The sequence below is a fragment of the Ovis aries genome, chromosome 11 (assembly GCF_016772045.2).
Source record: "Ovis aries strain OAR_USU_Benz2616 breed Rambouillet chromosome 11, ARS-UI_Ramb_v3.0, whole genome shotgun sequence".
NCBI lineage: Eukaryota > Metazoa > Chordata > Mammalia > Artiodactyla > Bovidae > Ovis > Ovis aries.
This window is the reverse complement of record NC_056064.1, coordinates 56129950-56156243: the sequence shown is the minus strand read 5'-3', so window position 1 is coordinate 56156243 and position 26294 is coordinate 56129950. Positions and strand designations below refer to the sequence as shown.

At 48.2% G+C, this 26294-nt stretch overlaps 1 protein-coding gene across 2 annotated transcripts; it reads right to left on the bottom strand.

Moving 5' to 3' along the window:
• Positions 1-7033: 7033 nt before the first annotated feature.
• CD300LD (CD300 molecule like family member d) lies at positions 7034-14642 on the bottom strand. 2 transcript variants are annotated; one of them, XM_012186573.5, is made up of 4 exons: positions 14493-14642; positions 11561-11893; positions 10138-10231; positions 7034-8047 (listed from the first exon to the last, which is right to left on the bottom strand). In XM_012186573.5, exons 1-4 carry the CDS (start codon positions 14545-14547, stop codon positions 7837-7839), a joined length of 693 nt encoding a protein of 230 aa, XP_012041963.3. In that variant the 5' UTR covers positions 14548-14642; the 3' UTR covers positions 7034-7836. The 2 variants fall into 2 exon arrangements, with proteins under 2 accessions (XP_012041963.3, XP_042112350.1); XM_042256416.2 differs by having other exon boundaries at positions 7034-11893.
• Positions 14643-26294: the final 11652 nt, after the last annotated feature.

Here is a 26294-nt window from a genome sequence, read left to right as displayed (position 1 = left end):
TTTGGGTGTTCCGGGCTATGGAGAACACTTAGGGAACTGATTATTGGCTAGATTGGTCTCTCTCCTTTTGACTCCCCCTCCTCTCCTCCTGGTTACCTCTATCTCTCTCCTCCCTCTTCTCTTCTCCATGTAACTCTGTGAACCTCTCTCGGTGTCCATCACTGTGGAGAATCTTTTCTCCATTAACCTAGGTGTTTTATCACCAGTGCTGTATGGGTGGAGAAGTCTTGAGGCTACTGTAAGAATAAGACTGAAAGCCAGAGGCAGGAGTCTGAAATCCAAAACTTGAGAACACCAGAAAACTCCTGACTCCAGGGAACATTAATTGACAAGAGCTCATCCAAAAGCCTCCATACCTACACTGAAACCAAGCTCCACCCAAGAGCCAAAAAGTTTCAGAGCAAGACATACCAAGCTAGTTATCCATCAATGCAGGAACATAACCTTGAGCATTAAAATGCGGTGGCCAAAAGTCACACCAAACCCAGAGACACCTCAAACTCACTACTGGACACTTCATTGCGCTCCAGAGAGAAGAGATCCAGTTCCACCCACCAGAACACTGACACAAGCTTCCCTAACCAGGAAACCTGACAAGACACTTTTCCAACCCCACCCACAGGGAGGAACCTCCACAATAAAGAGGAACCACAAACTTCCAGCATACAGAAAGGCCACCCCAAACACAGCAATCTAGACAAGATGGAAAAGCAGAGAAATATTCAGCAGGTAAAGGAACATGATAAATGCCCACCAAACCAAACAAAAGAGGAGGAGATAGGGAGTTTACCTGAAAAAGAATTCAGAATAATGATAGTAAAGATGATCCAAAATCTTGAAAACAAAATAGAGTTACAGATAAATAGTCTGGAGACAAGGATTGAGAAGATCCAACAAAAGTTTAACAAGGACCTATAAGAAATAAAAAAAGAGTCAGTCAGTAATGAATAATGCAATAACTGAGATCAAAAGCACTCTAGAGGGAACCAACAGTAGAATAACTGAGGCAGAAGATAGGATAAGTGAGGTGGAAGATAGAATGGTGGAAATGAATGAAGCAGAGAGGAAAAAAGAAAATGAGGACAACCTCAGAGACCTCTGGGACAATGTTAAATGCCCCAACATTCGAATCACAGGAGTCCCAGAAGAATAAGACAAAAAGAAAGGCCATGAGAAAATACTTGAGGAGATAATAGTTGAAAACTTCCCTAAAATGGGGAAGGAAATAGCCACCCAAGTCCATGAAACCGAGAGAGTCCCAAACAGGATAACCCAAGGCGAAACAGCCCAAGGCACGTATTAATCAAATTAATGAAGATCAAACACAAAGAACAAATATTAAAAGCAGCAAGGGAAAAACAACAAATAACACACAAAGGAATTCCCGTAAGGATAACAGCTGATCTTTCAATAGAAATTCTTTAGGCCAGGAGGGAATGGCAAGACATACTTAAAGTGATGAAAGAAAATAACCTACAGCCCAGATTACTGTATCCAGCAAGGATCTCATTCAAATACGAAGGAGAAATCAAAAGCTTTACAGACAAGCAAAATCTGAGAGAATTCAGCACCATGAAACCAGCTCTTCAACAAATGCTAAAAGATCTTCTCTAGACAAAAAACACTCCAATACTCTTGCCTGGAAAATCCCATGGATGGAGGAGCCTGGTGGCCTGCAGTCCATGGGGTCGCTAAGAGTCAGATATGACTGAGTGACTTCACTTTCACTTTTCACTTGCATGCATTGGAGAAGGAAATGGCAACCCACTCCAGTGTTCTTGCTTGGAGAATCCCAGGGACAGGGGAGCCTGGTGGGCTGCCGTCCATGGGGTCGCACAGAGTCGGACACGACTGAAGTGACTTAGCAGTAGCAGTAGCAGACAGGAAACACAGAAAGGTTTATAAACTGAAACCCAAAACAACAAAGTAAATGGCAATGGGATCATACTTATTGATAATTAGCTTAAGCGTAACTGGGTTGAATGCCCCAACCAAAAGACAAAGACTGGCTGAATGGATACAAAAACAAGACCCCTGTATATGCTCTCTACAAGACACCCACCTCAAAACAAGGGACACATACAGACTGAAAGTGAAGGGCTGGAAAAAGATATCTCAGGCAAATGGAGACCAAAAGAAAGCAGAAGTAGCAGTACTCATATAAAATAAAATAGATTTTGAAATAAAGGCCATGAAAAGAGACAAAGAAGGACAGTACATAATGATCAAAGGATCAGTCCAAGAAGGAGATATAACAATTATAAATATATACACACCCAACATAGGAGCACCACAATATGTAAGGCAAATGAAAGCAAGTATGAAAGAGGAAATTAACAGTAACACAATAATAGTGGGAGACTTTAACACCCCACTCATACCTATGGATAGATCAACTAAACAGAAAATGAGCAAGGAAATACAAACTTTAAATGATACAATGGACCAGTTAGACCTAATTGATATCTATAGGACATTTCACCCCAAAACAATGAATTTCACCTTTTTCTCAAGTGCACATGAACCTTCTCCAGGATAGACCATATCCTGGGCCATAAATATAGCCTTGGTAATTTCAAAAAAATTGAAATCATCTCAAGCATCTTTTCTGATCACAATGTGGTAAGATTAGATGTCAACTACAGGGAAAAACCTATTAAAAATACAAACATATAGAGGCTAAGCACCATGCTTCTGAATAACCAAGAAATCACAGAAGAAATCAAAATATGCATAGAAATGAATGAAAAAGAAGACACAACAACCCAACACCTATGGGGTTCAGTAAAAGCAGTGCTAAGGGGAAGGTTCATAGCAATACAAGCTTACCTCAAGAAACAGGAGAAAAATCAAATAAATAACCTAATTCTACACCTAAAGCAACTAGAAAAAGAAGAAATTAAGAACTCCAGGGTTAGTAGAAGGAAAGAAATCATAAAAATTAGGGCAGAAATAAATGAAAAAGAAACAAAGGAGACCACTGCAAAAATCAACAAAGCTAAAAGCTGGTTCTTTGAGAAGATAAATAAAATAGGCAAACCATTAGCCAGATTCATCAAGAAAAAAAGGGAGAAGAATCAAATCAACAAAATTAGAAATGGAAGTGGAGAAATCATAACAGGCAACATAGAAATACAAAGGATCATAAGAGACTACCATCAACAATTATATGCCAATAAAATGGACAACTTGGAAGAAATGGAAAAATTCTCAAAAAAGTATACCTTTCCAAAACTGAACCAGGAAGAAATAGGAAATCTTAACAGACCCATCACAAGCATAGAAATCAAAACTGGAATCAGAAATCTCCCAACAAATAAAATCCCAGGACCAGATGGCTTCACAGCTGAATTCTATCAAAAATTTAGGGAAGAGCTAACACCTATCTTACTCAAACTCTTCCAGAAAATTGCAGAGGAAGGTAAACTTCCAAACTGATTCTATGAGGCCATCATCACCCCAATACCAAAACCAGACAAAGATGCCACAGAAAAAGAAAACTATAGGCCAATATCATTGATGAACATAGATATAAAAATCCTTAACAAAATTCTAGCAAACAGAATCCAACAACATATTAAAAAGATCATACATCATGACCAAGTGGGCTTTATCTCAGGGATGCAAGGATTCTTCAATATTCACAAATCAATCAATGTAATATACCACATTAACCAATTGAAAGATAAAACCATATGATTATCTCAGTAGATGCAGAGAAAGTTTTTGACAAAATTCAACATCCATTTATGATAAAAGCCCTCCAGAAAGCAGGCATAGAAGGAACGTACCTCAACATAATAAAAGCCATATATGATAAGCCCACAGCAAACATTATCCTCAATGGTGAAAAATTGAAAGCATTTCCCCTAAAGTCTGGAGAAGGAAATGGCAACCCACTCCAGTATTCTTGCCTGGAGAATCCCAGGGACAGAGGAGCCTGGTGGGCTGCCATCTATGGGGTCACACAGAGTAGGACACAACTGAAGTGACTTAGCAACAGCAGCAGCGCCGAAAGTCAGGAACAAGACAAGGGTGCCCACTCTCACCACTACTATTCAACATAGTTTTGGAAGTTCTAGCCACAGCAATCAGAGAAGAAAAGGAAATAAAAGGAATCCAGATTGGAAAAGAAGAAACAATACTCTCATTGCTTGCAGATGACATGATTCTCTACATAGAAAACCTTAAAGACTCCACCATAAAATTACTAGAGCTAATCAATGAATACAATAAAGCTGAAGGATATAAAATCAACACACAGAAATCCCTTGCATTCCTATACACTAAGAATGAGAAAACAGAAAGAGAAATTACGGAAACAATTCCATTCACCATTGCAACAAAAAGAATAAAATACTTAGGAATAAATCTACCTAAGAAAACAAAAGACCTATATACAGAAAACTATAAAACACTGAGGAAAGAAATCAACGATGACACAATTAGATGGAGAAATACACCATGTTCATGGATCAGAAGAATCAATATAGTGAAAATGAGTATACTACCCAAAGCAATCTATAGATTCAATGCAATCCCTATCAAGCTACCAACAGTATTTTTCACAGAACTAGAACAAATAATTTCACAGTTTGTATGGAAATACAAAAAACCTCAAATAGCCAAAGCAATCTTGAGAAACAAGAATGGAACTGGAGAAATCAACCTGCTTGACTTCAGGCTATACTACAAAGCCACAGTCATCAAGACAGTATGGTACTGGCACAAAGACAGAAATATAGATCAATGGAACAAAATAGAAAGCCCAGAGACAAATCCACGCACCTATGGACACCTTATCTTTGACAAAGGAGGCAAGAATATACAATGAAGAAAAGACAATCTCTTTAACAAGTGTTGCTGGGAGAACTTGTCAACCACTTGTAAAAGAATGAAACTAGAACTCTTTCTAACACCATAAACAGAAATAAACTCAAAATGGATTAAAGATCTAAATGTAAGACCAGAAACTATAAACCTCCTAAAGGAAAACATAGGCAAAACACTCTTTGACATAAATCATAGCAGGATCCTCTATGACCCACCTCCCAGAGTAATGGAAATAAAAGCAAAAATGAACAAATGGGACTTAATTAAACTTAAAAGCTTTTGCAGAACAAAGGAGAAAGGTGCAAAGCAAGGTGAAAAGACAGCCTTCAGAATGGGAGAAAATAATAGCAAATGAAGCAACTGACAATTAATTTCAAAAATATACAAGCAGCTCCTGCAGTTCAATTCCAGAAAAATAAACGACCCAATCAAAAAATGGGCCAAAGAACTAAACAGACATTTCTCCAAAGAAGACATACAGATAGCTAACAAACACATGAAAAGATGCTCAACATCACTCATTATTAGAGAAATGCAAATCAAAATCACAATGAGGTACTATCTCACGCCAGTCAGAATGGCTGCTATCAAAGAGTCTACAAACAAATGCTGGAGAGGGTGCAGAGAAAAAAGAACCCTCTTACACTGTTGATGGGAATGCAAACTAGTACAGCCACTATGGAGAACAGTGGCACAATTCCTTAAAAAATGAAATAGAAGTACCATACTACTCAGCAACCCCACTGCTGGGTATACACACCAAGGAAACCAGAACTGAAAGAGACACATGTACCCCAATGTTCATCGCAGCACTGTTTATAATAGCCAGGACATGGAAGCAACCTAGATGTCCATTGGCAGATGAATGGATAAGAAAGCTGTGCTACATATACACAGTGGAATATTGCTCAGCTATTAAAAAGAATGCATTTGAATCACTTCTAATGAGGTGGATGAAACTGGAGCCTATTATACAGAGTGAAGTAAGCCAGAAAGAAAAAACACCAATACAATATATTAATGCATATATATGGAATTTAGAAAGATGGCAATGATGACCCTATATGTGAGACAGCAAAAGGGACACAGATGTAAAGAACAGACTTTTGGACTCAATGGGAAAAGGCGAGGGTGGGATGATTTGAGAGAATAGCATTGAAATATGTATATTATCATAAGTGAAACAGATCGCCAGTCCAGGTTTGATGCATGAGACAGGGTGCCCAGGGTTGGTGCACTGGGATGACCCTGAGGGATGGGATGGGGAGGGAGGTGGGAGAGGGGTTCAGGATGGGGAACACAGGTACACCCATGGCTGATTCATGTGAATGCACAGCAAAAACCACCACAATATTGTAAAGTAATTAGCCTCCAATTAAAATAAATCAATTAATTTTAAAAAATAACAAATGGATAACCAACAAGGACCTACTGTCTAGCACAGGAAACTCTGCTCAATCTTATGTGGCAGCCTGGATGGGAGGGGAGTTTGGGGGAGAATGGATACATGAATATGCATGGCTGAGTCACTTAGCTGCTTACCTGACGCTATCACAACATTGTTAATCAGCTATACTCCAATACAAAATAAGTCTTTTAAAAATGAAAAAGAGACTACTTTCCCATCTGCTCCTGGTGCAGCCCCCTCCCCCAAGTACAGAGTGGCAACATGAGCAGCCTCCCTCTCTGTTCTTAAGGCAACCCAGAAGTAAAAGTCCCAGAGGAACTTGAGAAGAAGGAAACAGTTGACCTTTTCTAGACTAGCTCCCTGAGGCCCTGCCCCCTTCCTTCACAATGAACCACAGGAAGAACTTAATTTATATCCCAGGACTCTTAGTCTATCGGTCTTTTTAAGGAAAGAGTCCTGTCCAAGCCCCACCCTCCCCAGCCTACACTAGCTCATAGCCACTGATCTGTTCTAACTCCAGGGTCTGACTGATGAATTACTTCACAGTCCCCAAAATGCATGGAGGATCTCCTCACAGACCCCAAGTGAGAGTCACAGAGAGACTGAATACATTCAAGACGAGGAAGAAAATGGAAATATTACTGGGGTGGGGACTTATAGTAACAAGGAGAGGCTGTGAGGTCGTTCTCATCTTCAGGTGTGCCCAGGACGTGAGGAATGGCGCTGGTATTAGAATCTCATTTCAAACACACAAAATATATCAAGGCAGGGATGCCAGAGTCTTCTGACCACTTTTTAAGAAAATATGTATGTATTTATCCGGCTGCATCGTGCCCCACCACCACCCCCCACCCCAGGATATTCATGAGTCACGCAGAATTTTTTGTTGCACTGCACAGTCATGGTTCCCCAACCAGGGATCAAACCCACAGCCCCTGCATTGCAAGGCAGATTCTTACCCACTGGACCACCAGCAAAGTCCCTCTGTCCACTTATACTTGCATATCTTCACATGCAGTTGGCATATTATCATCGTTTTGCACATTTTTCTACTTTCATGGGGGCTAGAATTTCCCAGGTGGCTCAGTGGTCCACCTGCAAATGCAGGAGATGCAGGAGACATGGAATCAACACCTGGGTTGGGAAGATCCTCTTGGGGAGGAAATGGCAACTCACTCCAGTATTCTTGTCTGGGAAATCCCATGGACAGAGGAGCCTCGTAGGCTACAGTCCATGGGGTCACAAAGAGTCAGACACGATCAAGCACACACAGAGAATCTCAAACCCACGGTTAGCTGACCCCTGCCCCTCACACAATGCAAAAACAAGTGCATTACGTTGTGTGTGACACAGACTTGAGATCATATATGTCCTCCAAGGAACTGGGCCCAGAAGAAGGCATCCGCTCTTCCATTCCTTCCTGTAGTTTCTCCTGTGATGGAGGCCTCAGGACGATGAAGGCCAGAGGCTGTGCAGGGAAGGGCGAAACTAGAGCCAGACTGGAGCCTCAAGCAGCAGGTTTCCAGGGACTAGAGGACTGATTCTTGAAGTGGGGAGCCACGGTGCTTGAGAACCACAGTCGCCACTGACCACCATCATCGCCTGAGAAAAATGCCTTTTTCTTCTGTTTGAGGGTCTTTCTCTCTGGACAATGTTGAAGAGCATGGGGGCTGCTGGTTTTCCTGGGGCTTCCCCCTGGAGCTCCTCAGAGGCCTGTTGACCCAAAGGACAGCACCAAGCATGCCCAGGAGCAGGGGCACCTTCAGGAAGACCAGGAGCAGGAAGTGGACGCTGCCCAGCAGGGACCTGTGGGGGACACAGGGACAGGAAGTGAGATGCCCCCAAGCCCTCTCCTCCCAGCTCTCCTGGAGCCTGGGTTCCAATAACCTACATGAGGGCCAGCCTGGGACCCCAGGATACAACGACCTTCACACCCCAGACTCTCCTTCTTCATGTCTCCCTGTTCTGACCCTTGCTGCTCTCCTGGGCAGGAAAGGACGTGTCCTCATCAGAAGGAGAAGAGCTTAGAACATAGACACACACAAAGGGGAAACCACGAGATGCACAGCGAGGAAGACGGCTGTCTACACAGCCAAGGAGGGAGCCCTTGGGAGAAAGGAGATACGCTGACACCTTGACCGCAGACCCTGGCCTCCAGAGTTGTGAAAAATGAACATTGTCTAAGCTGCCTGGCTTGTGTTACTTTGCCATGCCAGCCAAGCTAACACAAGAATCATCCCTTATTCTTCACCTTCACAGAAATTTGTCAAATGAAGTCAGCAATCAATCACTTAACTCTGTTTGGTACGTAGATTATGTGATATAAGTACCCGGAAGGCAGAGAGCTGGATAGTTGGATAATCCTCATATCCCCTCATATTTCTAAAACAGGGATGGGCAGGCTTCCCTGGTGGTCCAGTGATAGGGGTCACGGGTCGGATCCCTGTTCTGGGAAGATCCCACATGCTGCAGAGCATCTAAGCCCGTGTGCTACATCTTCTGAAGCCCATGCACCCCAGAGCCCACGCTCCATAAGAAGAGAAGCCACTGCAGAGAGAAGTCCACCAACCACAACTAGAGAGAGCCTGCATTCAGTGATGAAGACCCAGAGCAGCCAAAAATAAATAAATGAATTAATTGGAAAAACAGGAATAGGTAAGAACGGGTGCTCAATGCTTAATTTTTGGATAAATGAGTGGATCAGCCATCTCATGTGTATCAAAGGCCCTGCCTGATACTTAACGGGTGCCTTTGATCCATTCAATGAAGATATTCCTTAGTGATCCTTAGTGATTCCTTATTCACAGCAGTTTGGTAGAAAGAAACTTTCCAAACACAGAGCAAAAGTGACAGGGGAAGGCAAGTGTTCCTGGAGGAAGAAGGTGGGGGTGGCCCACAGATATTCTGTGTGAAGGCCCAGCAATAGGAAATAGGGCAGATCTAGAAGCAGAGAGGGCCAGGGAGAGAGAAGGAGGAAGTGAAAGGGATCTCACAGCATACAGAAACCCCTTTGGCTGCAACGGCTGGGCAGGGCACTAAGGAGCATGGGTGAGACCCAGTTTGTTCCTCTGTAAATGGGGAACGTGCCTATCTGTCCATTTCTTCTCATGAATGGTGTAGGCAGGGGTGAAGAATTAACAGGATAATGACAGGAAAGCCTCTGTGAGCTGCCAGGAGATATGAGTGTCACTGCTGTTGCCATAGCAGAAGTTAGGGAAAACAGCACTTATCAGGCCTTTCCTGCTCTCCCAGAATCTGGACCAGGAGACTCGCTGAGGCCCACACATACCAGCCGTGCCATCCACACTGGCTGCCATCCCAACCAAGTCCCAGACTCAGAGTCTCCATCTCTGAGCTCCGCAGGAGATGCTCCTTGTCTGTGTCCCCGGAGCCCCGCACAGTGCAGGCCATGCAGAAGTTCACTCCATAAAAATGGGACAGATGAACGTTGGAAGCAACAGGCCTGCAAAAGGCACTGAGCCCAGGACAAAGGGTCTGGGGACTCCAAGGACACTTGCAGCCCAGGAGCAAGTGGGAAGAGAGCCCTGAGTCCTTGCCCTCTTGACAGAGTCTGAGAGTTGGGAGACAAGCTCTGGCCAGACTCTAAAGGGTGACTCCACTGAAGGGCTGGGCCACAGGGAACAGTAGCAACAGGGCTGGATGACTTGCTGTCGGAGCGGGGTTTGGTCACAGTCGGGGACCAGAAGGGCCACAACTAGAAAACGCCCATGCACAGCCATGAAGACGGAGCTTATCCAAAAAACTAAAATACTTAAAAAAAAAAAAAAAAAAGCGGGGGTGGGGGATGGGCAGGAGTGGGTACGCAGTGCTTATCTGTTGGTTAAATGAGACAATCAGATATCTCATGCATATCAAAAGCCCTAACTGATACTTACAGTTGCCATTGATTCTCTTCTGGGGCAACTGGTGCTGTGAACATGTTGGCATTGGAGGTGGCGCGGGTGGAGATCGACACTGCTTCTGTAGGTGCTGCAAGACATACAGACCAGGTTACACAGCACCCTGCCTGCTCACCCGCCCGCCACCCTAAACATGGCTCTGAGTCTGTCAGATGGGGATTTGGGAAGCATGGGCCTCCCTATCCTGAGTGTCTGGAGCAGTGCCAAGGGAGGGGCCGAGAGCCTGGACTGCTCATATCTCTCTGGCCTCCAGGAGACTCAGAGCCTCAGAGGCAGTGGGGCTGGCACAGGTCCGGAGGTTAGAGGGGCCCAGGGTGGTCTCAGGCCAAGGGCAGCTGGAGGGAGTGGGATTCAAATGCTCCAGCTGCTTGTGATGGGGCCACAGCTAGTGCCTCCCCCATCTACTTATCCACAAGGACAGGAGTAGAATGGGGGCTACCAGGCAGCTGACACAGCCAAGATCTGCAACTTCAAAGGCCAGGACCAGCCCTGAGCAAAATCCCGAGGCTCAGGAAGAGCCTGCACTTGGAGGACGTTATTAAGCTCTGGTGATGGGGAGAGTCCCTTTCAGGAGTGTTGTCAGGGTTGACTGAGATGAACCTGCTCTGCTTTGCAAGTATAATGAGCCTCACAGGTTCAGGGTGTATGTGTAGGGAGCTATTAACTGTGTGCCCACCCCTCTCTGCCAGAGGTGCCCCGTGAGCTGGTATTGCCCGGTCTGAGGGTCAGCAGAAGCAGAGCCCAACAGACAAAACTGGTCAAACCAAGGTGCCTCTGTTAACATGCCCAGGGGTGCTTGCCTTCTAGATGGATTGAGGAAGAGTGTCATTCAACACAAACATATAAATGGCTTCTGACAGGGTTTCATGCATCAGAAATGCAGCCTTCTGACTGTGGAGCCCTGTTCAGACCCTGACATTAAGCACAGCATTCCCCACTGGGCTAGGATTTCCCCCTGAGATGGGATATGGAACAGGGGGTGGGCATGGAAGCTCTGAAGACCCAACCCCAAATTCCAGAAAGAGCAAGAACACCCCCAGCAGAGCAGGGGTCCCAGGGAAGCACTGGCAGGAGTCGGGGTCTCCAGGTCCCACAGAGGAGGGTCCCTTGGTCCACAGACTGACACGGGGACCACCACCTTCATCCGCTCTGGAGCAGACTCGGGCACTGACTGCGCAGGGAAACAGGCTGCTGGGAAAGCCTGATCCCACCCGGAGGCGGCCCTGGAGCCAGGAGAGGGTCGAGGGGAAGCCCGGCCCCTCCCAGCCCAGGTGGTCAGCAGGGGCTCCGTGAGCCCTCAGGACTCCCCCACCCCTGGGACATTCCCTCTGAGGGACAGTTGGGTCCCTGGACAGAGTAGGCCCTGAAGAGACACGTCCACACACACACATAGTCTTACCTGGGTCAATGGTCACATCAACATCGTCCCCCAGGTCAGCTCCAACTCTCTCAATCCCACACCAGTAAGTGTCTGAATCATCTACCCTGAGCTTCTCCACGGTCATGGTGAACGAGCGGTTTTCCCAATTGTCCTTGATGGACACGCGGCCCTTCTTCACCTCCTTCTCTGATCCATGGATCGTTTTAACAACGAAGCAACAGCTGCTCCAGTCAGCCCCCCGGCACCACCACTTCACATAGGGCTCATACCCAGGGTCGTATTGACACCACACAGTCAGTGAGCCCTGCTCCACACCTCTCACTGCTCCGGGACCCGAGATGGCAGATGAGCCTGGAAACACAAATCCATGTACGTGTCACCTCCCATCCTGGGTGTAGGGCCACAGCCTCCTGCATTGTGAATCGTTCAACCAGACCCAAGGGCCCCCTGAGCTGAGTAACAGTCAAGGAAGGAATACACCTTCCACAAGATGGACCTTTTGCCCTTCAAAATTCTAGCCAAAGCCACCAGGAAAATCCCATAAAAGCACAACTGCAGATCTCGAAGAAACCCAAACACTGACACAGAGCAAGAGCAGTTTCCTGTAATTATCCCCTCTTCCCCTGTCTGCGGCCAGTAAGTCTTTCCATTTCCAGTCATGTCCATTTGCAGCCAGCCCTGTGTTATTCTGCTCTGATGGGGAGGAAAGACCAGAGGACCCGTTTCCACAGAAGGTGACTCTGCACTGACGACCTCAGGAGGTCCAGCTGAAACGCCCCTTTAACATGTCTGTGGGGAGGCTGTTCCTACTGGTTATGATGTAGTAAACCGGTAAGCTGTGGTAAACTGGGAATGGTGTAGTAAATGCACTGGCAGGGGCCTCCTTGAAGCTGACCAAAACAGTGGTTGCCACTGGGGCTCCATGTGCTATGGACTCCATACAGGACACATCCCATTATGTTCACTGAACTGTAAATTCCACTCCCAAATTCCTGGGAGAAGTGCTTTTGTAAGATAAGAGCGAGGACAGGACAGCACTCACTTGCTCATTATCTTCAGTCTAGGTCCATCTAGTCAAGGCTGTGGTTTTTCCACTAGTCGTGTATGGATGTGAGAGTTGGACTATAAAGAAAGTTCAGTGCTGAACAGTTGATACTTTTGAACTGTGGTGCTGAAGAAGACTCTTGAGAGTCCCTTGGACTGCAAGGAGATCCAACCATTCCATCCTAAAAGAAGTCAGCCTGAATATTCATTGGAAGGACTGATGCTGAAGCTGAAACTCCAATATTTTGGCCACCTGATGAGAAGTACTGACTCATTGGAAAAGACCCTGATGCTGGGAAAGATTGAAGGTGGGAGGAGAATGGGATGACAGAGGATGAGATGGTTGGATGGCATCACTGACTCAATGGGCCCGAGTTTAAGTAAACTCCAGGAGTTGATGATGGACAGGGAGGCCTGGCGTGTTGCAGTCCATGAGGTCACAACAAATCGGACAGGACTGAGAGACTGAACTGAACTAAACTGAACTGAAACTTGCATAAAGGCACTCAGAGCCTTGTAAATCACTTCAATCAGACCTCCATTAAAAATTATTTAAATTTACTGAAGTCAACGCAAACCTGGAGCTCCCCAGTGGCTCAGGGGTAAAGAATCTGCCTGCAATTCAGGAGCCGGAGGAGACAAGTTCCATCCCTGGGTCAGGAAGATCCGCCGGAGGAGGGCTTGGAAACCCTCTCCAGTATTCTTGCCTGGAGAATCCAAGGGACAGAGGAGGCTGGCAGACTACGGTCCATGGGGTTACAATGACTCGGACACGACTGAAACAACTTAGCATGCATGTATGCAAATACAAGCCCATTCACAGAAACTCTGACCACTTCTTTACAGTCAATAAACATTCAGCGTGATTGTTCAGCATGAGTTTGAGATGCAACCAGAAGTATGTGGAACACGATCTAACAACTTCAAACAACTCGTTTTTTGAAAGCACGTAGAGAACAGTTACAAAAATTGACCATTAAAGAGACCGCCGCAAAATAGGTGACTGAAATTTCCCAAGGACTGAAGGCATTGAGAACGTTCTCTGAATATAATTCAACCAAGCTAGAAATTAACAATAAAACAGAAGTTAACATTTCCACATGCTCAGAAAATGTCTAAAGAGCAAAATAAAATGGAAGTGTTATCGCTAAGTCAAGTCTGACTCTTTGCCACCCCGTGGTCTGACATGGAATTTTCTAGGCAAGAATATTGGAGTAGGTTGCCATTCCTTTCTCCAGGGGATCTTCCTGTCCCAAGGGTTGAACCAGGATATCCTGCCTTACAGGTGAATGTTTTACCATCTGAGCTACCAGGGATGCCCCAAATCAACAAAACAGTGAGGAAAAAAATCACAATAAAAACTTTATGGACTTCCCCGATGGTGCAATGCAGGGGCACGGGTTACACCCTGGTCCAGGGAGATTCCCCATTCCATGGGTGGGGCGGGCAACTCCGCACCTGCACCACAGCTGTGGAGCCTGCACCCCTGGAGCCTGTGCTCTGGGACCAGAGAAGCCTCTGCTATGAGAAGCCAGCACTCCACACGTGGAGGAAGAGCTGAGCACCCCCACGACCCAGTGCAGCCAGAAATGAAGCTTTAACAAGCTCTTCAGGAGTGGGTTCCTTCATTATCCCCATTTTCATTCATTCATCTGTGTGTCTAGAATGGCCGAGGTTGGAAAACACTGTCCCATGGTGGGGGGGGGGTACACTTTGGTTTGGTTTGATTTCTTCTTTGCCAGCACCTAGAAGCTGTGAGATGATAGTAAACGTGACATTTGATTAACAAATAAGTGTCTGGATGAACGAATGGACCCTGCCGTGTTCCCTGCCATGTTCCCCCAGGATAAACCCTCAGGATCTCCTGCCTCAGTCACTCCAGGGTCAGAAGCCCCACCCCACTCACCTGGGATGACGAGAAGGAACAGAGCCGGGAGCAGACAGGTGGTCCTGCCTCCCATCCTCAGAGCTAACAAGCTCTCAGTCCCTTCAAGGAACTGGAGCCAAGGTCAGAAGTAGACACGCCAGACCTCCCTCAAGCCTCAAGAGGTCTCCTGAATCTCCTTTGCACTTGTCTCTGGCTCACTTCCCACTGTCAGCACCCACTTCTGCATTTTACAGATTAGGAGAAAGGGGTGTCACTCGTTCAGAGGATGAACTGCAGCACGTGATGAGAGCTGTGTCCAGACCTCTGTGCCTCTGGGGAGAACAAGTGGCCCGGGTCCAGGCGGGTTGCCCACAAGGAGCCGAGACATCACTGCTGGGGGGAGAGGGCAGAGCTGGTGGTGGGTGAGGAGAGAGGAGCCCAGAGCAGGGCGTTGGAGGCAGGAATGGACTCAACTGGGTCTGCACTTGGGGAGAAGGCAGAGCTCAGGGCTCAGGCCCGGCCTCGCTGCAGAAATAGCCCCACCCTCCCCTCCCTGCAGGCAGCACTCCCACCTGCATCTCAGACCACCTTCCTGCCCTGAGCCTGGCCCCTGCCCCTCCCTGGGGTCAGCTTCCTTTGAGGTCCTGGGTCACTGCAGAGCAGAGGCCGCCCTGGGGCAGGATCAGAAAGGAGAAGCCCCTTTTCCTTTCACACATTCTGTCCAGAGGCTTCCTCTCCCACGTCTGCAAGCGCCCTGGCTCCTGGCTGCTGGTCACCGCCCTGCACAGGCGCTGCTTATCTTCCATCTCCTGGGTGACCCTCCCCACTGCCCTCGGGGCCCCTGTGTCCCCTGCTCCCTCTCCCCCTCCTCTCTGGACTGATTCGTTGTCTCTCCTTCTCTCTGTCATATTTTAGGAGGCAAGTTTCTCTGAGCCTCTGACCCCTTCTTTCTCACTCTGTCCTGGCCAGTTCTGTTTATTTCATGTAATGTGTGGCTTTGTGGCTTCTGTGCTGCTAAGAGCTACCCAGAGGTGAACAGGCCCAGCTCCCCAGGCTTGGCAAGTGTGCTGAGTGCCCCCATGCTGTGTGTACATGTGTGTGTGTGTGTGTGTGTGTGTGTGCGTGTGTGTGTGTGTGTGTGCGTGTGTAAGCCCCAGGTCGAAAGACTCCTCCTCCGTCATCATGAGATTCCACCACTGGGATCTGTGTCTTGAGATCCACTCCCAGGCACGCCCTCTGGTCGTGACGAAAGGAACTCATTTTCTTCTTCACTGGTAGCCCCGCACTCCCCAGGGGCGATGCCCACACTCAACTTCAACCATTGATCTGAGGTTGGGGTGGGGGCGGATTGTGGGGGCAGGAGCATGTCCCGGCTCCCTCTCAAACACCCACATGTGCTGCAAGGGAGCCACTGTCTTCTAACAGGTCTTCAGGCCTCTTTTGCCCAACCTGAGGGTTCAGGGCACCTGGGCAGGTGGTGAGGAGCTCAAGTGCCCTGGTCTCAAGGCCTCAGTTTCCCTCCAGGAAATTGTGTTCTGAATCACTGGATGTGGCTAAAGATTTAGCCCTGGCTGAAATCCCACTTCTCTTAGAAGTAGGTCTCAGCCATTTCTCCAAAGGAGACATCCAGGGTCTACGTAGGCACATGAGAAGATGCTCAGCATCACTAATTAGTAGAGAAATGCAAATAAAAACTTCAATGAGATATCACCTCAGACTGGTCAGAGTGGACATCATTAGAAAGTCTACATTTAACAAATGCTGGAGAGAGAGTGGAGAAAAGGGGAACCGTCCTACCCTGTTAGTGAGAATATAAGCTGGTGCAGTGACTATGGAAACTGTGTGGAGGTTCCTCAGTAAACTAAAAATAGAATCATGATATGATCCAGCGCTCCTACACCTGGACAAAACTGTTTCAAAAAGATGCATGCCCCCCACGTCCATAGCAGCACTGTTCACAATAGCCGAGACATGGAAACAAGCTAAATGTCCGTGAACAGATGATGGATGAGGAAGAGGTGGTGTGTATATATCCACATACATACACATACTGGAATACTGCTCAGCCTTTAAAAAGAATGAATAATGCCACTTTCTGGAGAAGAGAATGGCAACCCACTCTAGTATTCCTGCCTGGAGAGTCCTATGGACAGAAGAACCTCGTGGGCTACAGTCCATGGGGTCACAAGACTCAGACACGACTGACTGTTTTCATCCACATGGGTGCAACTAGAGATTATCCTACCAAGTGCAGTAACTCAGAAAGTCAAAGACAAACACCATATGATATCACTTATATGTGGAATCGCAAATATGGCATAAATGAACATACCCACCAGACAGAAACAAACTCACAGACGTAGAGAACAGACTTGTCGTTACCAAGGGGGAGGGAGGAGGGAAGGAAAAGGCTCCGAGTCTGGGGTTAGCAGACGTAAGCTGTTACATGTGGATGGATAAGCAGCAAGATCCTACTGTATAGCACGGGAAACTGTCTGCAATATCCTGTGATAAATCACAATGGAAACAAATATTTTTAAAAAGAACGTCTCCATACGTGTAACTGAGTCACTCTGCTGTACAGGAGAGGTCAGCACAATATTGTCAATCACCTACTTCAATTAGAGAAATAAAATAAAAACAGCCATTATAGAAACTGGGTCCTGACCTGATCTATACACGATTGTTTCTTCCGATAAAGAAACCAAGGTTCCCTTTAAATGCTAAGAAGAAGGTATATAGATGTTCACCAAAGGCACGGGCCAGAATGTCAGGGCAACACTCCTCATAACAGTCAAAACGTGACATGACTCAGACACCCTCCAACAGAAAGGATCGGGACTTCCCTGGTGGTTCAGTGGGTAAGAATCCACCTACCCATGCAGGGGACGTGAGTTGGACCCCTGGTCCGGGAAGGTTCCGCATGCTGTGCAGCAATCAAACCTGTGTGCCAGGGCTACTGAGGCCTAGGGCCTGAGAATTGCCGCTGCCAAAGGCCGGAGGCCCCGCCTCCCGGAGGCCGGAGGCCCCGCCTCCAGGAGGCCCCGCCCACCCCGCGAGAAGCCTGCCCTCTGCCACTAGAGGAGGCCCTGCTCACAAGTAGAGAAAGCCTGAGCGCAGCAACAACGACTCAGCCACGCCAACGAATAAACAAATAAATCTTTTTTAAAAAATAGAAGAAGAAGAAACACGGAGGCGGCTGGGCAGGGAAGCCAGTGCATGTTTCTTCTCATGCTCCCTCTGCGAGGCCCTGGAGGCTGACCAAGCCTCCAGGGAAGACAAAAGCCTCAGCTTTCCAACCACAGGACCAGGAGGCAGGGGGAAGGGGTCAGGGAGTTAAAGAAGAGGAAGCAGCTCCAGAAAGGGACTCTGGGCAGTCAGCTCACCCTCCAAGCTGTGCGAGCTGGCGGACCCCTGAGACAGTACCCCAGACTCTGTGTGTGTGTGTGTTAGTCACAAAGTAGTGTCTGACACAGACTGTAGGCCACCAGGCTTCTCTGCCCGTGGAATTCTCCAGGCAAGAATACTGGAGTGGATTGCCATTCCCTTAGCCAGAGGAACTTCCCAACCCAGGGACTGAACCCTGGTCTCCTGCCTCACAGACAGATTCTTTACCATTTGAGCCAGAGGGAAGTCTTTTCCCCAGACTGAGACCTGGGGAAAGGCCAACCCTGTGTCACGGACTAGCCGCTGGGTGGCACACACGGGCCAGGTCCAAAAGCACCTCAAAGCCTCTGAAAGCTGAACTCCGTTGGAACAGCAATCCTGGGAAGCCTTCAGCACTTGAAGCTCTTGACGGCCTGACATTAAAGAGGCAAACTCCACAGTTGAAGACCCTGGAGGAAAGCGATGGAATTGTGCTGTATGTTTGTGGTGGTGTTTGCAAGAAATGATGCCTGCGTTAAAAATTCATCAGAGTATACATCACAAAAGAGTGAGTCTTACGCTATGCAAAATTTGAAAAATAATAAAGAAGAAAAACAAAAAGAAAACAGTTTTCAACTGGGCACTTTCAATGTACACAGCTTATTTTATCGCAATTATAGCGCAATGAGGGGCTTCCCAGGTGACTAGGTGGTAAGAACCGCAGGTCAGTGCAGGACACGCAGTTCCCACCCCTGGGTCAGGAAAAACCCCTGGAGAAGGAAAGGGCAACCCCCTCCAGTATTCTGTACATGGGACTCTCCAGGCAAGAATACTTACCATCTAGTCACCTGGGATGGCCACCCACTCCAGTATTCCTGCCTGGAGAATCCCATTGACGGCGGAGCCTGGCGGGCTGCGGTATACAGGGTCACAGAGTCAGGCATGAGTTAGTGACTGAACAGCAGCTCACCTTGATAAAACCAGTGAGAACTGAAGGGAGGGGGAGCTGGTGCTCCCTGCAGTCCTGCCCACCCCCACCCCTTCATGAGTTCTTGGCTGCAGGCAGAAGCACCTCCAAGCCCCCCTCCCCTGCAAGGCCCTTGGAGGGTGACAGGAGGCACGAAGAAGACTCGGGGGGCTATGTCTTTGGAAGGCTAGTCTGGAGGGGGAAGCCTTAGCCGCAAAGAGATCAGTCTGAGGACTGGAGTCACAAAGACTTTCAAGGAATTTCATTCTGAGCGTATCTGAGCACCGAATGGGGCGGGTTACTCTGCAGAAGCGCATTCGCTTTGAAAGCCAAGAGCCAAGAGAGATGGGGTGGAGATGTGCGTGTGACGGCCCTGTGCATGGAGGGGCCACTGGAGAGAGAGCTGGGGATGCTGCTCAGAGACAAGGGTGAGGGGCATGAGAGCGAGAAGAGGGACTCGGCCAATAGAGAGGAGACTTCCATGGTGGCGCAGCGGTTAAGAACCCCCCTCCCAGTGCAGGAGACACGGGTTTGATCCCTGGCCTGGGAAGATCCCACGTGCTGCAGAGCAGCTAAGCCCATGTGCCTCAACTACTGGGCCTGAGTCCTGGAGCTCGGGAGCCACAACTTCTGAGGCCTTGAGAGGCTTAGAGTCTGTGCCCTGAGACAAAGAGAAGCCACCAGGATGAGAAGCCTGTGATTAACAACCAGAGAGTAGCCCCCTAGAGGAAAGCCCGCTCGGCAGCCAAGAGCCAGCACAATCATAAATAAATAAATAAATGCATTTTTTTAGATAAAGGAGAGGGGCAGGGCACAGAGGAGCGGGGCCCCCTGCAGGGAAGTGGGGAGGGGAGTGCAGAGTCAGTGGAATAAGCAACTCAGCGGTCAGCAGCCCAGAGCCAAGGGAAGTATGCAAAGAGGTGGGAGGGGCAGCAGAATGAGGGGTGGGGAAGGCCCCTCTCCTTCCTTCCGACTCCCCCGTGGCGGCCTCTGCTTCCCAGTGACTCCGGACCTTAGGAGGCCAACCTAAAAGAGGGGCAGGCGTCGGGCTCAGGGAGGGACCCTGGCCCTGGGCAGGAAGGTGATCTGAGATGCACGGTGGGTGGGGGGCAGGGCTGCTTGCAAGGAGGATAAGATGGGGCTGTTTGTCCAGCGAGGCTGGGCCTGAACCCGGAGCGCTACATTCTTCCCGATCACAGACCAACGTCTCTCCGTCACTCGTCTCCCAGCTCTGCAGCACTCTCCTCCCAGCCCCGCCACACATGTCATGCTGTTCAACTGACGGCCACCTCCTCAGACCCTCACACACACTTGCAGGGAGATCTTGGGCAACTGGGATGCTCTGTGTCTCCCCAGCCATGGAGGACACGTTATCACACCCATCAAACGCTCTAAAGGACAATTCATGAAATGGGGAAGTAAGAGCAGAAAAACATGAGAAGTAGATGAGAAATACTAAAAACTAATGATTTCGACACATAGAGGGCGCTTTGCCTGTGGGTTCAGTTCCAGTCCCTGGAGAGCAGCTGGCATTGATGATCCACAAGGCGGGGACCGGGACAGGACCATGTGGCTGCTCCCAGTCCTCCAGGTGGGAGGAGCTGGGTTTCAGCAACTGGGACCTGCCAGGCTGGGCTGGGACACAGAGAGGGTCTGTGCTCGGGGTAAACAGCTTTCCTGAATGAAAGCTACACAGCTCAAAATAGCCTGGAGTTAAAACTCCCCTCCAGGTCCTCCCCACCATTCTATGCAGAGTAAAGAACTTTCTCCCCCCAAAGAAAGGAATGGATGCTAAGATGGATTACGTTCCGCTCCCAGCCGATCCCAGTCCCTGGCTGGTCTCAGGAATTCCTTGCCCCAGTTGTTGAAAGCTAACTAATCAAAAGTAATCTTGAGGAAACACAGACCCCCTCAAAACAATGTATCTCCGCATATATATGTTTTCTATATATACCTACTCTCTTCTTGACTTAGCACTGCAGCCCACTCATCTGACTGCTGCCCCTTCTCACCTCATTAAAGGTGATCTGTTCCTGTAAAGTGCCGGTCTCGTTCTTTTTTGAACCTCACCTTCTCTAGTTCCCTTGACTTACACTTTGGTGGCGAAACCTGGGAGGTTGAGGTTCCTTCTCATTCTCCACGGCCGGCTCTTCAGAGCGTGGAAGCCTGCCGAGCTCACTTTCCTGCCTGGGCTTTCAAGACCTCCTCGAGAGGACGCCCAGCCAAAAGGCCCTCTGGGGAGGTACTTGGGGGACGCCCCTCCCTCCTTCAGAGCCTCCCTCCCTTTGTCGGGTTGAAGGATTAGGGGATGACATTTTCCCTCAACCGGACAGTCATTAGCCATTTGCTGTGGGGTCAAGCCAATCCATTCCACGGGACTCTGTCTTGGCCTGTGTAAAACGAAACCTCAAACTTCTACTCTTGACCGCTCTTAAGGTTCGTAAACTCGAGTCACTTTGCACTCAAATTTGGCCTCAATACAAATTGGGTAACCAAAACCACTGGCCTGAGTTCAGGACTTCTGATTTCAATATTTTATCAGATCTCACTAACTTCCTCAAATGGAAGGGCAAATGGTTGGAGGTCCCCTATATTCAAGCCTTCTGGAATCTTAGAAGCCGTCCTTCTCTCTGCAAGGACTGCTCAGTTCAGTTCAGTCGCTCAGCCGTGTCCGACTCTTTGCGACTCCATGAATCACAGCACACCAGGCCTCCCTGTCCATCACCAACTCCCGTAGTTCTCTCAGACTCACGTCCATCGAGTCAGTGATGCCATCCAGCCATCTCAACCTCTATTGTCCCCTTCTCCTCCTGCCCTAATCCCTCCCAGCATCAGAGTCTTTTCCAATGAGTCAGCTCTTCGCATGAGGTGGCCAAAGTACTGAAGTTTCAGCTTCAGCATCATTCCTTCCAAAGAAATCCCAGAGCTGATCTCCTTCAGAATGGACTGGTTGGATCTCCTCGCAGTCCAAGGGACTCTCAAGAGTCTTCTCTAATACCACAGTTCAAAAGCATTAATTCTTCGGTGCTCAACCTTCTTCACAGTCCAACTCTCACATCCATACATGACCACAGGAAAAACCATAGCGTTGACTAGATGTCCTTAGTCAGCAAAGTAATGTCTCTGCTTTTGAATATGCTATCTAGGTTGGTCATAACTTTCCTTCCAAGGAGTAAGCGTCTTTTAATTTCATGGCTGCAATCACCATCTGCAGTGATTTTGGAGCCCCCCAAAATAAAGTTTGACACTGTTTCCACTGTTTCCCCATCTATTTCCCATGAAGTGATGGGACTGGATGCCATGATCTTCATTTTCTGAATGTTGAGCTTTAAGCCACCTTTTTCACTCCCCACTTTCACTTTCATCAAGAAGCTTTTTAGTTCCTCTTCACTTTCTGCCATAAGGGTGGTGTCATCTGCATATCTGAGGTTATTGATATTTCTCCCAGCAAGGACTGTTCTACCTATCAAATCCTCCTCTGCTCTCTCTCCCCCTCCACTACAAAAGAATCTGAATCTAAAGCCCCTAAAAGGCCCCTAAACCCTCAGCCCCCGATTTCGACCCGGCAGATGGGCCTCCTCCCTACCGCCCCAGAGGTGAGGCTTCCGGAGACAAGACACCACCCTCTAGCCCTTCCTCCTCCAAATCGGGAAGTGATGACCCCAAAACCCCAAAAGAGATTTCCACTCCCCCGCTCCATCGACCAGGACCCTAAGCAGACACAGATTTTCTCCCAGAGAGGAAGGGACCGGAGGGGCCTACACGGGTCTGTGTGCCTTTCTCAATTTCTGATGTGAGCCAAATTGAACAAAAATTGGGGTCTTTTTCAGAAAACCCTACTAGATATAGGAAGGAATTCCTCCATCCCACACAAGCTATCATTTAACCTGGAATGATCTCTATAACATCCTAAACGCTGCTTTAACCCCTGATGAAACGGATGTAGCGGGCAGTCCGAGCTCATGCTGATCAGCTCCATAAGCAAGACAGGGCTAATCCGGTGGCTCATGATGCAGCCCCTTTAACTGAGCCCCAGTGGACTTATCAAGCCGGCAGTGCCAGCATCTGGTACCTGCATGGTGTGATCACCTGTTTACCAGGAGGAATGCTGAAAAGCTCTCACATTCCTGTGAACTACAATAAGACTAGGGAAGTGACTCAAGAAAAGGATGAAAACCCTGCCCTTTTTCTTCCACAGCTTACTGAGGCAGTCCAGAAATACACTAACCTAGATATTTCCACCCCTCCGGACTCTTGTACCTACACATCCAGTTCATAAGTCAGTCAGTCCCCGATATTCGCTAAAGACTACATCAGTTACAAAAGGGCCCTGAAACCCCTCAGCGAGAGCTCCTAGAAATAGCCTTTAAAGTTTTCAATAATAGGGAGGAAGAAGCAAAAAAAAAGGAAAAAGAAAAGAAAAGAAAGGCTAAATATGCTTTATTCACTGCAGCTATCCAAGAAAAAACGTCAACCCGCTTGGCCCGCCAACCTCGGCCCAGCCATACGGGACCTAACCCTCCAGGACCCTGCTTCAGATGTAACCAAAAGAGACACTGGGCGAAGGCCTGCCCCAACCCCCGGCCACCCACCAAACCCTGCCCCCCTGCAAACAGTGGGGCTACTAGGAAATGGATTGTCCTCAGACACTACCCACCAAATCTCGGGGTCCACCCCAGGCCCAACAACAATGGGCTAGGAACCAGACTCTGGGGGCCCTGGCACCCCAGACCATGGCTCTTCAAATGAGAGGGGAATTGACCCACCTGTGCCTGAATTATTCCAGTGATGGACCCCAAGCTTCAGATGCCAAGTCCATCCCATACAGATGGACTCGGAGCTTCAGGTAATTGGCACGGTGGCTGGACACAAAGTCTCGTTCCTAATAGACACTGGAGCAGCCTTTTTACTTTTAACCTCCTTTCAGGGCCCTCTCCAACCTTCAGAAGTGGCCATCAAAGGGGTCACAGTCGTCCCTTGTTCTCCCAAAATAACCCCTCCTCTCCTTTGTTCTTTTGGCAAAATAATATTAACACATTCTTTCATAGTAGCTCCTCAATGCCCAATGGCATTGACAGGATGTGATCTTCTGGTTAAGCTACAAATTTCTATAAACCTCCCATTCTTAGATCCCATATCAATTCTTTGCATCCAAATGGCACCCAAACCCACCCCTCACTCCCAAAACCTGCCCTCTGATCTTCCCCCGATAGAGCCTCGGGTTTGGGACAACGAAGCCCCATCGGTAGCTTGACACCATTCCCCGGACAGGTTTTTCTTAAAAACCCCTCTCAGGTCATAACCCAAACTCAGTATACCCTGACCACAGAATCCCGATAAGGACTTAAACCAATAATCTCTCCCGACTGCTCAAAGCCGGCCTTTTGCGGCCTATCTGTTCTCCTCATGAAGTGAAGTGAAGTGAAGTCGCACAGTCGTGTCCGACTCTTTGCGACCCCATGGACTGTAGCCTACCAGGCTGCTCTGTCCATGGAATTATCCAGGCAAGAATACTGGAGGGGGTTGCCATTTCCTTCTCCAGAGGATCTTCCCAACCCAGGGATTGAACCCAGCTCTCCCGCATTGTAGACACACGCTTTACCATCTGAGCCACCAGGGAAGTTCTCCTCATAATGATACTACTACTCCTATACTGGCAGTCAAAAAGGGACCCCACTCCTGGCATCTAGTCCAAGATCTTTGCAAGATCAATGAGGCCATAGTACCTGTACACCCCGTGGTCACTAAGTGCTACCCTCTTCTCTCGCATATTCCCCTGACACACTCTACTCCATGGTACTGGACCTCAAAGATGCTTTCTTTACTAAACCTCTACACCACTCTTCACAGCCTCTATTTGCCTTCATTTGGATGGATCCAGATACATAGCAATCTCAATAATTAACTCAGACCGTTTTACCACAAGGGTTTAAAGATAACCTTCATTTTCTCGGGCAAGCCCTCCAAAGAGACCTACAAACTTCAGACCTAGGCTCTACTGCTGCTGCTGCTGCTAAGTTGCTTCAGTCATGTCCGACTCTGTGCGACCCCATAGACGGCAGCCCACTAGGCGCCTCTGTCTCTGGGATTAATACTGGAATACTGGAGTGGGTTGCCATTTCCTTCTCCAGTGCATGAAAGTGAAAAGCAAAAGTGAAGTCGCTTAGTCGTGCCTGACTCTTAGCGACCCCGTGGACTGCAGCCCACCAGGCTCCTCCGTCCATGGGATTTTCCAGGCAAGAGGCCTGGAGTGGGGTGCCATCGCCTTCTACCTTCTCCAGTGTGTAGACGATTTTTTGTTATGTAGTTTCTCTCACCGAAACTTCGTAGTCCACGCTGCAACAGTGTTAAATCCTCTAGGCAACAGGGGCTACAGCATCTCGCTCTCCAAAGCACCGGTTGCTTCCACCACTGTCAGTGACATGGGATTGCTTCTCACTCCCAAATCCAAAATGATCCCAGCTCAGAGACTTCAAGCCTTGACACAGACCCCCAGGCCCCAAACCAGGAGGGAACTTCTTTCTCTATTAGGTCTATTAAACTTCTTCCAAATGTGGGTCCCAAATTTTCCCCTCCACGCAAAACCTCTCTACCAAGCTACTCAAGGAAACTTAGATGAACCCTTATTGGTTCCCACCTCTCTCCACACCCCAACACAGACTCTTATCAAACATTTACTACATCCAGGCCCCTTCTCTTTACTTGCCTGATTACACCAGGCCTCTTCTCCTTTTTGTACATTCTCCACAAGGACATGACTTAGGGATTCGGTGCCAGAAATTGGGGGACATATGGGGCCCTCTAGCTTACTTATCCAAACAACTCAATCTCATCACGTCGGATGGCCTCCTTGTTTCCAGGCCTTAGCTGCAACTACCCTCTTAATACCTGAAGCCCCCAAACTAACCTGAAACGCTCCTCTAAATGTATGCTCACCTCATTCCTTCAAAGATTTACTCTCTCATCAGGCTTTCCTTTCTCTGCCCGCTGCTCAACTACAGATCCTCCACACACACCTCCTCGACCCATCCGTCTCTCTCGTGCCTTAAACCTCTTAATCCTGCTAGCTTACTCCCCATACCAGATCCAGAAGCAGAACACCTATCTCATGACTATGACACTTAATCCCTTTGAACATATAACTGGTCAGCCCCTTACTGGTTCCAAAGTCCCAGAATACTGGTTCATAGACGGCAGTGCCCAGACATAAGCCCCATCTGGGGCTGGATGCACTATAGTCAAGGGACAGCTTGACAAAGTGATCCCCCTCGCCTCATCAAGTCAGCCACACTCCCAGCTCACACATCCTCACAGCAGCCTGAACTGATAGCTCCTACACAAGCTTTGACCCTAGCCAAAGACCAAATGGTAAACATTTATACGGACTCCAAGTATGTCTACAACATATTACATTCCAACATTATAATCTGGAGGGAGAGGGGATTCCTGACTCAGAAGGGCACACCTATTCTCAATGCTTCTTTTATTTCTGAACTCCTCCGTGCGGC

What these genes read in the sequence shown, in the direction of transcription:
- CD300LD (XM_042256416.2), bottom strand. Translation starts at nt 14,547, where the DNA reads ATGGGAGGCAGGACCACCTGTCTGCTCCCGGCTCTGTTCCTTCTCGTC. An exon ending in GTTCCTTCTCGTCATCCCAG is followed by an intron (nt 11,894 to 14,492) that starts GTGAGTGGGGTG and finishes TTGTGTTTCCAG; the next exon opens with GCTCATCTGCCATCTCGGGT.